The sequence below is a fragment of the Cinclus cinclus genome, chromosome 4, assembly GCF_963662255.1.
Source record: "Cinclus cinclus chromosome 4, bCinCin1.1, whole genome shotgun sequence".
In the NCBI taxonomy this organism is placed as follows: domain Eukaryota; kingdom Metazoa; phylum Chordata; class Aves; order Passeriformes; family Cinclidae; genus Cinclus; species Cinclus cinclus.
In genome coordinates, this window is record NC_085049.1 from 63,523,108 (window position 1) to 63,535,516 (window position 12,409).

General features: G+C 38.1%; 1 protein-coding gene across 1 annotated transcript in view; it reads right to left on the minus strand.

The window, feature by feature from the left end:
- Nucleotides 1-297: 297 nt before the first annotated feature.
- VEZT (vezatin, adherens junctions transmembrane protein) overlaps nucleotides 298-12,409 on the minus strand; it is a 38,586-nt gene continuing 26,474 nt past the window's right edge. The window contains exons 8-12 of the mRNA XM_062491433.1: nucleotides 11,136-11,467; nucleotides 10,313-10,506; nucleotides 6,110-6,210; nucleotides 4,792-4,999; nucleotides 298-878 (exon numbers count right to left, since the gene is read on the minus strand). Coding sequence (XP_062347417.1) covers nucleotides 298-878; nucleotides 4,792-4,999; nucleotides 6,110-6,210; nucleotides 10,313-10,506; nucleotides 11,136-11,467 — 1,416 coding nt within the window. The remainder of the gene's footprint in view (nucleotides 879-4,791; nucleotides 5,000-6,109; nucleotides 6,211-10,312; nucleotides 10,507-11,135; nucleotides 11,468-12,409) is intronic.

A 12,409-nucleotide genomic window follows, 5' to 3' on the forward strand; every position in this document is an offset into this window, starting at 1 on the left:
AAACAACTACAATATGTCATAATATAAATAAATAAAACAGAAAACACAAAGGTAAATTCCCTATCACTAGGATTTTAAAAAGGGAACGGCCATCTATTTCTTGGATGCAGCCTAAACTTCTCTTACCTGCAAATTTTCAATATACTTAGAAGTCCTATTTAGTGTATCAGTCTTAGGGAACATGATGTATTATATTTAGGTCTCCTTTTTTTTTTCATCCAGTATTTTCAGCTTCTACTCCTCACCTTTTTTTCCATTAAACTGTCTGCTGTTGATTTAATAAAGTTCAGCTCAGACTTACACTTTTACTTCACTTTCAGAGACTTTATCTTCATTTTCACAGTTCTCCACAAGGTCTTCATTCTCCTGTGTTGTTTCTTCCTCCTCCTCCTCTTCCTCCCCATCATCTCCAAAAGTCTCTTCCTGCATTGTAGTAAAAGTGAAAGACCTGGCAGCAACTTGTGCAGCCAGACCAGATGTGAAGTTAAAATCTGTTGATATGTGGAGCTGGGCCAGCCTATCCTTGATTTTTGAATGTAATGCATCCTTAGAGGGAGGCTGTGAAGCCTGTACTCCATCCACACTGCTCGGCTTGAGTTCTTCAGCATCCCCTTCACACTGATAATACATTCTTTCTTCAGCCCCTGTAGAAACATCTTTATCTGCAGTACTGTCTTTGTTTTTTTCCTTCTCAGGATCTTCATACAAATATTCTGTCCTGCTTTTATCAGCAATATTCACTTCTGGATTACAGTCTTTTTCTTCAAATTTATCACAACTTTGGCTGCAGTCCTGCTTTTCTGTATCTGAATTCATATGTGATTCCACATTATTTAGTAGCTTCAATGGTTCTACAGGAGACAAGGGTTTCACTGCAGCTTAAAAAGGGGGAAAAATTAAATAACTAAAAGCAAGCTGCTATATATAAATAATTTATTTGCCTGAAAAGATACAAGATTATAAGGATTAAAATTACTTAAAAAAAATCCCAAACCAACAGAAACACAACCCACACCAAAACTTAAAATAAAAGTGTTTTCTAATACTAAAGCTGAAGTGAAATGTGACGGCTACTTGTGACTATTCCTTAAAATCTGTGATGTGAAGAGACAGCACAAAACTGATGGTGTTTAAAGCCAGCATCACAGAGGATGTATTCAGTGTTAAAGCAAAATCCAAGTAAAACTACCGTACTGCATACAGATTTAACTGTCTTCTTCTGAACAACAGTTTACCTAATCCACTAAAGACAGCTGGTACACGAAAACGTTCCTATAGGCAGTACCTGATCTCAGACACCACAACATACAAATACAACACATAGCCACACAGTCAGGTCAGGTGTCCTCACAAATAAAGTGTGGTTTAATTTAGCCTCTCTTGAAGTTAGTAGCAGCAGCAAGTCCCATTGCCAGCAACGGGATGCTTGCCAGAAAGTCTCTCCTCCCAGTGTTAAGGGTTAGTGTAACTTGGTACAATCACTCCTTGAAGAACAGACGTCTTTCATTTTAAGAAAATGATATAATGTCCATTTCCAAGTAACAGATTCCCTAAACTGCAGCAGCTCCATTACAGTAGCAGCACGAACATAAATGAGAGCGGCAACAGCAGATTCCCAAGTTGCATTTCCCTTTCTAATTCCATTCTGACTTTACCCCTGTAAGCAGAGATGAAAATAACTCTGGGAAATACATAAACTTTGCACGGGAAACAAAATTTATGGATTAGGATTTTTCAACCGCATCATATTTCAGTAATATTCACTTTAGCTAGCTGAAGGCAGGCACATCAATATGGTTGTCACAATGATAATTATTGTCATTAGCACACTGAAAGACTGTGGCATTGAATGTGTATTGTACTGTTTGCTTTAAAACCATATATACCAAAGGAGCACTGCACTAGACTCATCTCAGTTGTTTATGGAGTAGTTCTTTCCCTGTCTTGTAAAAAATATGCTGCTACTTATTTCTGCCCATTTGCTTGAAGAGACAGGAATATGCACAGTCATCTTATCATTTGGGAGCAAAATTCTTGCCTACTTCCTCCAAAGAATACTTTGAAAGGCAAAATTTCTCAAAAAATAGATACTCGAGATTGGTAGCTAGCCAATTTGTGGAGTTGATGAATTAATAAACAGGGTGAACTTCATCAGTTTTGAGAGCATGGCTTTCCAAATCTGATAAACAGCTATATAACAACTGTTGTATGGACAAGGTGGGAGAAGGGGAAACAGCTGGATACAACACAACCACTGACAGAATGAACTTTTTTTTGCAGGGGAGAGGTTAAGGAAAGGCTAGAAATGATTTTGCAGCAGAAGAAAGTTGTTTTACAGTGTTTGACAAATGGAAATGAAGCTACTAAAAACTTAGCAGATCTTTCCAAAAGCACTTCCATATAGTAGCTCAACAGGAGGCCAAAGGACCAGAAACATAAACTTACCTGTACTCCCATAAACTACCTACTACCCAGACTGCAAGAAGTACTACCATGGTACTGAGACTTGGAAAACTTGCTTTAGTCTACTGCTCTGCCAAGATAATATTTTTTTTTTTCTTCTGGAATCCAACTTATCATCTCCAATTGACTTCATGTTGTGTTCTTAAGACATATCAACTTGTCTGGAGCTGACCTCTTATGTGGAAACCCTCACCAGCCCCTCCTTAAACAAACCAAAAGCCCCCATGTCCTTGTTACGACAAGTCAGAATGGCTAGCTGGGTGCCTGGACTAACAGATTAAAGCTTCTGAATATTTCAGGATCTTTTTCCATAATAATCACAAGTTAGGAAAACACAGGATTTCTGGAATTTAATTGTCCTGTAAAAGCAAGATTCAAGAGAACTATGGAAAAATGGTATCATTGCCATCCATTGGCTTGGGCCAATGGAGACAAGAATATGAACCTTTCTGGGTTACAATCTTCAAGATAAGGCAAGTCAGAAATGTGGGAAGTGCAAATCACATAAATGTCTCTTTAAGGACTGACTTGTGTTTGGATAAATTAAACCATAAAATGCCAGGATCCATCATATCATATTTACTGACTTGTGTTTCTTTTGAAGAAATTTTGAAGGATTTCCTTAAAACCCAGTAGAAGATAATATATCTGGGTGTATACATCAGTCTGTCAGATTAGACACGTACAGTCTGAGCCAAAAGGAGACAATACTAATTACTTTCATGAAGTGTCCTCATGTCTTCCAGGTTTGTACAGGATGGAAATAATCAATAATTAGTCCTATGCAGCTGGAGAAAAATCATACTTTCTTCCCTCCTCACCCAAAAGGTGAGGATCTCTAATCCTAAATCAATATAATATCTATACATGGAAAGAAAAGGAACCAACGTGAGCCACAAAGTGTATGTGTTTCTGGTGTACTGCAAACTACAGGAGTCAGCTGACTCTTTCCAGCTATGGCCACAGATGGCCTGAGGAGATGTTGATATGGACAAGTATCAGCTGCTTAGGTAAGGAAATATCCTAGGCAAGTTCCCCTGACAAAAACTCTTTCTGCAAGAGTTTCACTAAGTCTGTCAACATTTGAATTGGAGGTAGGATCACTTCTTCCTCCGACATTTAGGAAAGGAAGACTTGAAGAAATTTATGTGAAGAGTTGTGAGGTGTTGTATCTAACACCAGAGGGATAATACAGAAATCCTACTCCTGAGCAGACTCTAGTGCAATCTGATGTCTCAGGGGTTTTAAATTGCAACTAGAAGAGAAATCGGTACCAATGGTCAACTGATCTCTTTTATCTCAGTTGTAGCTTAATGGATATAAAGAAGAAAGTCGTAAAGATCAGATATATTTGCTGGTTTGATGTCAAAAGAGACAGTCTCATAAACAGGTATGAACTTTTACTTTGTGTTCCTAATAAAGAACTGAAAAATTGCAAGCCATGTTCATTTTTCTGGTAGATCCCATCAGAGGCAGAATCCTTGGAATCCTTGAGGGCTGTTTTTCATAGCATACAACATGAAGCTTTTTAGAAAGCTTTTCCTAACCTGCCTTTAAGAGGAAGGAATGAAAATAAGAAAAAGACAAACTCCTGCCAATTTAAAAGACAGTATATCAAATAGCTCAAGCAGTGAGAGGAATCAAGTTGTAACAGACAAACTGCCTTGTTGAGACAAGAGAAATTTTCATATTCCTGCTTTCAAATGCAAGTGGATGGAGCTACCCAGCAGTCCTCAGAGTTAGTAAAAGCTAGTTTAAAAGAACTCTTCTTATATGATTTGGGGTGGGGGGGGGTGGGGGAGTGGTTATGAACATATTCTGTATTCACTCTCTCATGGAAACAAAAGCCAGTTTTACTATTTTATTTCTCTAATATTTCAAAGTCTAGCTCTTCACTTCAACCTAAGTACTTTTGTATGTCTGGGATAATTTCTGCTGGTTTCTTTAAATTCTGAAAAGTAATTTATTTATGCACACCCTGATAAAAATTCATATTTACTGGAAAGCCATGAAAGCAAGTCAGTTCAATCTGCATGGTTGATGTCCTGACAGCCTTCTTTATGCTGTCTTAATATTTTTGTGTGTTTAATGTTTTAGCTCAGTGTTTTGTTTAAAGCCAAATTCCCACTTCTTTGAGTTAATTTCAATATATAGTAAAATGATTGCTAAAATATGAAGAGATGGAATGGCAACTAAAAACACACAGCTCTGTCAAAGATAAGTGCTCTGCTACAGCTAAGCACTGAAATCTAACATAGTCAGAAATTCATGGCAAACAGACACCTACGTTTTCTAAGCAAGGAATGAATTTTCAAAATAAATACTTACCATGTTCACTGAATAGTAGCTGTTTCCACTTCTGTCTTTCAATTTCTGAAGCTTTGAATCCCAGTACAGATTTTAATTCTTGTAACACCCTCTTAGATTCCTGTCTCTCTCGCTCTTGCCTCTCTCTTTCTTCTTGGGAGAAGCAGTAAAAATCTTCCCTTTTGTATTCATTATCTGTATCTGAATAATCAACATATGCTTCCAGTTCCTAAAGAAAGAAAGGAAGAAACTCTTGACCTTCACTGTCACGGTGGACTCAATCCTACAATGTGATTCATGATCAAGTAATGTCAACACAAGCCAACCACAGTAATAGGATGGAGCCCTGTCTGAACAGAGACAGTGGACCTGACACTGCTCTTGGTGACTGATACCTGTATGAATTTGGAGCAAGTCAAGATTAACAAGATTTACCTTCATACACAAATAGGATCAAGTGATATACCTAGAAAATGGGAGACCATTTCTCCATAATTACATGTGGAAATAAGCACTGCTGATGTGGGTTTATTTTTTTTTTTTAAATTTACACTGTAAGCAATCCTTGGTAGTTAGGCATCTTGCTAATTTAACTTATAGAAATCCTTATTAAGAGGATATAAAGAATAGCAAACTTCTCTTCCAATTTTAAGTATACTGGATTACATGCATAAAAAAACAGAGCAGCATTTATGTTGTAACAATTTTTCAATAAAGTAATTAGTCCCAGCTTTTTGATATGGAAAAACATCTAGAGGGAATACATGTGGGGGAGAAGCAAGGGAGGGACAAAGCAGAGCATGGATGTTCACTGTGCTTTCAGAATGCATCTGCCACTCAGTTCTGGAATGGAGGAAGCCCACCTCTCTCTAAGACAGCCCAACCTTCACCCAGGAGTTCAGTGTTACAGTAAAAAGATATAAAAAATTGCAGAGACTAAGGAAACTGAAGGCAGGATGGTTTGTGCTTGAGTTTGTCACTTTTGCAGCTATGTCAGTTTATCCACCAAAAGTAGGACTATTACCTATACTGACTTTTAGCAATTCTCACTTTTTATTACTCTGTCTTGTGTTGCTGCTCTCCTTTGGTCACTCATTTCTAATGATATATATGAGAAATGAATGCTAGTGCTCTTTTTTCCAGGATGGGGGATGCCTCCCCATGGAACAACAAAAGGGATATACACAATTTTTTTCTACAAGTCCAATCTGGAAGTGGCACTGGCCACTTATCTGTCTCGGCAAGACAACAAGGTCACTGCACAAGCAACCGAAAAAAAGAATGGATACAGCAAATAATCCCCAATTATTATTTTAAATGATCCTTTATTTTTTTTTACCTGCTCTTCAGGGATTGGATCTTTGTTTTCTATGTATATGGCAGGCTGTGTTAAAGGTACTGTAGTATGCTGTAGGTTGTCACAGGAAACTTCAATTTTGCCTTTAGGGGAAAGAAGAAAAGGGATTTTTAAAAAATAAAATTGAGTATTGGATGATGTTTCTGACTCACTCAGGCAGGGTCCAGGTATTTTCATAAAAGCAGGATTTGCACACATGAAAAAAACTGAGAGAAGGCTGGTTAGGTTACACTGAAACACTGTTAGAAAGGACTTAAGTAACTTGGCTGTTTTGATAAAAGTTGGGTCCAATGGAACTTGTGCTGAAACACTTCAACTAACAAATCTCAGAAATTGTATAGACTTTGAAAAACTGAAGATGGCAAGCAAAATCAGTAAAACCAGAGAAGAGACTTAGTTTGGAAGTTAAAAAGAATATAGGCAAAAAATACCTTCAAAAAACTGGAAAATATTGGAAGAAATTATTAAGGAAAGTTTACAGGAAGATATTTGTGAGGTAGCAGGGAGACAAGTAACAGCCAGTGTGGATTTGTTGAAAATAGAAGATGTTAATTTTTCAATGCAGTAACAGGTTTTGTGTATAGAAAGAACCAAAGACATCCTGCATTTTGTTTTCAGTAGGACTTTTGACATGGTGTCTTGACATCCTTATAAGCAAAATGCAAAGGCCAGGAAAAGTTGCTATTAGGTGCACAGAACAGCCTCTTGGATCATCACAGCATGGTTACCATTTTCAGACCAGAATACATTGAATGAGGATTTGTCTCAAGTCCAATACTCTGCAGTATTTCCAATGGGTGAAAAACAAGTGGTGCATCTCATTAAATCTGCTGTTTGGGGATAATCTGGAAGAACACTGAAGGGCACTACTAGAATAAAAAAATAATATTGGAAAATCAGAGATACAACCCAGGTAGAAATGGATTTCAGACCCAGCAGTTTGGTGACAGTGGCTGCAAATTTTTGTGCTTTGGAATAGCCAAGTGTGCAAGTACCTCACAATTGACTAGACAGCACCACTGAGAAAGAGGTGAGGAGCCTCACCGCTAACTCTACCTACTGCAAGCAAAAAGCCAAACTACAAACTAGTACATACAAGCAACAGCATTGGCTGTTAGACACATGAAATAACATTTCTACTCTGGCACTGATTGAGCTGTGGATGGAACATAGTGCCCAGTCTGGGGTCCCTTCATTCACAGTGGGTCAACTAGATGGAATATAGAGGAAAACTTTGGAAATTATAGGAAGACTAAATAAAGTACTGTCATCAGGGAAGAGCTGAAGCATAGGGAGTCATGTAGAGAAAAGAGAAAGAAACATAATAATCATCTTTGAGAATGTAAGAGCCAACAAGAGGAAATGGACTTCCATTGTGGGTAGATCAGAAGTACTGCTTTTAAATTGCAGCAAGAGGTACTTCTATTCAGTAATAACATTCTACTGGTAATGGAATTAAGTGCTGGAATAGATTCCTGGAAATACTGTAAAATGTCTCTAAAGACAGTTTTTTAGGAACACGTAAACAACATTTACTCACAAATACTAATTTACCCTTGAGAAGGGAAATGGGTTAAATGACCTTGCCAAGCCCCACGTAACCCTATTTTCCATTTTTAATCTATACACTGAACACTTAGGGATGGTGAAATTACAGCAGAGTACCACGGCCTTGCTCTTATAAATAACTAAAATAGCTGTGTACATTTGCAAAGACAGAGACAGTTTAAAAGGAAAAAGGATGGAATTTAAACAGTTCGAGGGCCATTGTTTCAAAGATCATTAATACAATGCTGTAACTAGCCATAAAGAGTACTCAGTTCTGTAATATTAGCAGTAGATTATTACTACATGCTTAAATTGTTGAAGTTTAAGTGGTAAGTTTAATCAGTGATAAAAAAATGTAAAAGAATAAAGAGAAGAAGCTGAAAGTTCTAGGAAATGAGCAAAGAGGTGCATGTAGATGAATGACAGATAGGTCCATCATTGCCCAAGGAATTTGAATAGAGGTGAATTTCCTTCAATGTGCTAAAGCCTCACTTGTTCTGAGGCTCTGCTCTGTACCTGACAGGATCAGTAAGTAAAGGCACTGATTCTAGAAATACACCAAATCATGTAAAGGAAGAAGCCAAACTGCATTCCCTGAAGGAACCATAAGCATAAAATATGTGCTGGTGTCACCACCAACAACAGGCTGACGTGAGGGTGTGAGTGGTCAGTCTATTACCCTGAAAGGCTTTGCTTTGTCTGTTTAATGTACCTGTAAGAAAGCAGCTCTGACATAATGATTCAGGGCAAGAAGCATGTACTGCTTGCTGAAGGGGACTCACCTGTTTATACAGATGCTCTACTGGCTGAAATAGTTAGCTGAACTGAACATCTATTGCAGCAAAAGTGCTCAGCATCCACTTAGAAACAATGCTCTAAGCTCCTGGGGTTCTTGAAACAGCTTTTGTCAAAAGACTGATTTAGTGTTAGGATAATAATGCATAAACATAAAAGCTGTGCTGAGCTGCTACATTAATTTAACAGGAAGGTATCTTCTCCCAGAGAGTTTTCAGAAAGTGTTGAATAAAAAAAGAGACAATTTATTGACTGATGGACCAGGTGTTAAAATTTGTAAGAAGATAGCAAAATAATTGAACTTGATTTCATGTACAGCATGACAAGGTCAACTCACAGAAGCTGGATGGTTTAGAAATATATCAAGAAAGTCAAATGTTGTCAGATCAAAATAGTTTTCAATGACCAAAACAATTTAAAGTAGCTCTTGTAGAGCAGTTCAGTAAACTTGTTGCCAAATAGAGGTTCAATCCCAGCACATTTCCAGGAAAGCCAGTGGGCAAAAGTGAAAGATTATTTTATTTTTTATTTCCCATGCAATCCCTTCCTTCTAGATCACAGACGAGGTTATTTTTGTACTGAGCTTTAAAAGGAAGCAAGTTGTATCAAAAAAGCCTGCTGTGAAATTTATACACAAAGTAAAAATAAAAATAAAATAACTGTGGTGTATAGTCTAGAAAGAACTTTTAAGGAAAGGGGGAAAAAAGATCAGTGGAACTGCAGGTTGTGGAGGGCATCAACAAAACACAACAGGTCAGCACATGCAAATGGACCAGGCTACAGCTAATATCCTCACAGGCTGTTTTATGCAGCACTAAGGGGGAAGCTGTAAGACAGCACTATCAGGCAAAGTACAGGAGTTTGTTTACATCATGTCTGGACCTGCACAAAGCCTGCAAGAAGCTTCCCAGTGCTCCCAGCTCTGATATAAGCATTAACAAGGTTGCCCTGCCTGTCTCTAGGCCCACAGCAATATTTATCCATCTACTGGATATTCCACCCATATGTCATTAAGAGCACAGTGCACTTCAGATTTGGATTTCTGTAGGTAACCTGCCGATACCCCAAGTTTCCCCATCCAATTTTCCTAGTGCAGTCTCCATTACCAGCATTTTTCAGATGCTGGGGCTGTGCCTTCTTAGGACAGTAAAAATACTCCTGGAAAAAAGAAAGATTACAAATTACAGGTTCAATTCCATGTCAGGAGAGCCTAAGTTCACTTCAGTTATTTAAACTGGTTATGCTTCACAAGAACAGCATGGGCAGTACAGATCCCTACAACAAACAAAATGCTGGGATATGCTGCTCACTAAGATTTTTAAGAACAGCAAAGATTAGCTCTCTCTCTTTGAAACAGAAGGTAAATGGGGTTATATGCTCAACATGTCCTCCATGATTTAAAATGTTACAGGAAATGTGATTGTATCAAAAAAGTTTCATGACAATGCCAGTATCATTTCAATTAATGGCATAATTTTAATGCAGTAAATAAATTAAGATCTTGAGGGTTAATTAAATTAATTAAAATCCTTCCCCTTCACAGGTGATTCATCAATCAAAGGCAAAAAGCCATGACCAGTCTACACCTGAAAATGTAGCCAACTGAATCCACTGGTCTAACAGACTGAGTTAACATGTTTGCATTTTTTGTTGAAATAAAAGCTTCAAGGCCATCACAGTGAAAAAGTCTGATACAAGGACACAGTTTTTCCAAGTGTACGGTTGCAAGACCTTCTTCAGCTAAAATTCTGATACATGGTCTAAGCACTGTCATTGATCTATTTGACCATATCATCTCTGAAGTTTATCCCGTTAGCTGCTAAATTAATCTCTCACATTTACCTTTTTTATTTGGGTTTCTTCCACTCATTTTTTCCACCTGAGAAATGGCTTCTTCCCAGCAGCTGTTGCTTGCTTGGATATGAGGCTGAATAAACTTCAGTTTTTGTTCCAGAACCTGATGGGCTTCTGTTGTCAACTCAGGTGTCTCCTTAGTGCTAACAAGCTTTTCAAGTTCATCCTCAAGAATTATTACCCTAAGTGATGAGGAGACAAACAGCTGTAAGTAATAATAAATATTTGACTTCACCATTCTTTCAACTATTTAATGTAATATACTGTTATTTTCTTCAAGTTTTAAGAACCTAACTCAGTCAATTCCTCAAAGATGCCCCAAAATTTTAAAGTATTTTTTTCTACATCGAGATGCATTACTTACCTGCATTTGTTACAGTAATTCTTATATGTAAGATTAAAGGAGTAGGACAGTCTCAACTATTTCACCAAGGCAGTGACAAATCTTTAAGGATATTTACTAGGTATTTGCTATGAGCTGAATGTTCTTATAAAGAATTTGATATGTTGAAAAATCAACGGGAGATAATTAGTTTTCATATTTGTTTTAAGGGAGTGACAAAAGCAAGGCAAAATCTTGGTGCACTGCTTATCTTCAAGTTTTCACCAGATACTCAAAGAATACCCAGGAAAAATATCAGATTCCATAGTAAAGCAAGGATCTTTGAGCCCATACTGTGTAAAGATATGGCTGTGATTGCAAAGAATATGTATCTGCCTTTTTTGCTTTTAGTTGAGGATACAAGCTGACAACCCAAAGAACTTCAAGTCCAAAGGCTTCTAGACTCTCTTAATTCATGTGTAAACTTACTCATTGAGCAGTGCCTTGAGATGAAGCTGCAAGCTGCGTACCGCTGTCTGGAGACTGTTCAGCTCTCTGCTCTCCTGCTTGGTCCTGGCTGGCCATTGCAAGCCCGACTGATGCTGAGTTTCAAAGTAGCGATAGAACTCGTAGCTCCTCTTGAGCTCCTCCAGGCAGGCCACGTGGGTGTGAGGTAGGCCCTGGGTCACATCACACAGGATGTGGTGAGGCAGCCGCTCCGGGGACACCAAGGGCTTGGGGGACGCGTTTGCTGGGGAGAGCAGCAGCGCCAGCCTCCTGAAAAATTCTGAACTCTGCCCTACCCACAGCTGAAAGAGGACCTGCAAAAAAGGGTAGGGTTAGCTCTGTGCACCTGGGAAGGCAGTCAGCTTCCAAAGTAAATGTACAGATACACCATGGGAAACATTCCCTGGCCAGCAATGGGAACTCTGAAAAACTGCAAAAATCCGCTGACTGTTTTTGAAGGGTATTCCAGAGCACATGAGGTTCAGACCTTGTGAACCTTAGGTGACTGTTAATTCCTTCATGAAGGATATTATATGCAATTATGCTCAGAAAGTTGTCAGAGTTCAAAACCTCATATTCCCATTGGCCAGTTTCATTATTTGCTATAATCCCCAAATACCCTACAGCTCATAAAGGGCTGCCAAAATTCCAGTGGCAGCAAAGACATTTTTCCCTTTATGAGGCCAAGCTGTCATTTCTACAAATCTAATAACTACTGCATTGCCCCACACCCAACCTTGAAACATGAGCCTAATTGCACTGTACATCAACAAAAAATATTCTACATCTGAAGAAAGCTGAGCTGCTAACTTATTTCTTTTTGCAGTCAAACTAAGAAATTCCACCAATACCACTAAGGAAGAAAAGGCTTTTAAAGAAGTGATTGATTCACAATGTTATATATGGCACTAAGAGGCCAGTCTATCTGGGAGCAAGGCAGCCCAAAATTTCAATTTCTTGAGAACATCCACTTCCAATGAAATGAAAAGAATTGTTTCTTTAGTTTAGAGACGTTTGCTCAGTAGACCATGACAGTACAGCAGCACCTTTTATGTCTAAAATGAAAAGGAAAGGTTATGATACTTCTCTCTGCACTAATGGCCCTTATTAAAAGGGATCAGCTGTAGGTGATTATGAGGTGCTGACTGAAACTTGTTTGCAAGCATTCCAGACCAAGGAAGACAAACCATTTACTCATCATGTCAAAAATACTTGGATGCAAACTAATAAAGTATTCCAAAAGAAAAAAGAAATCT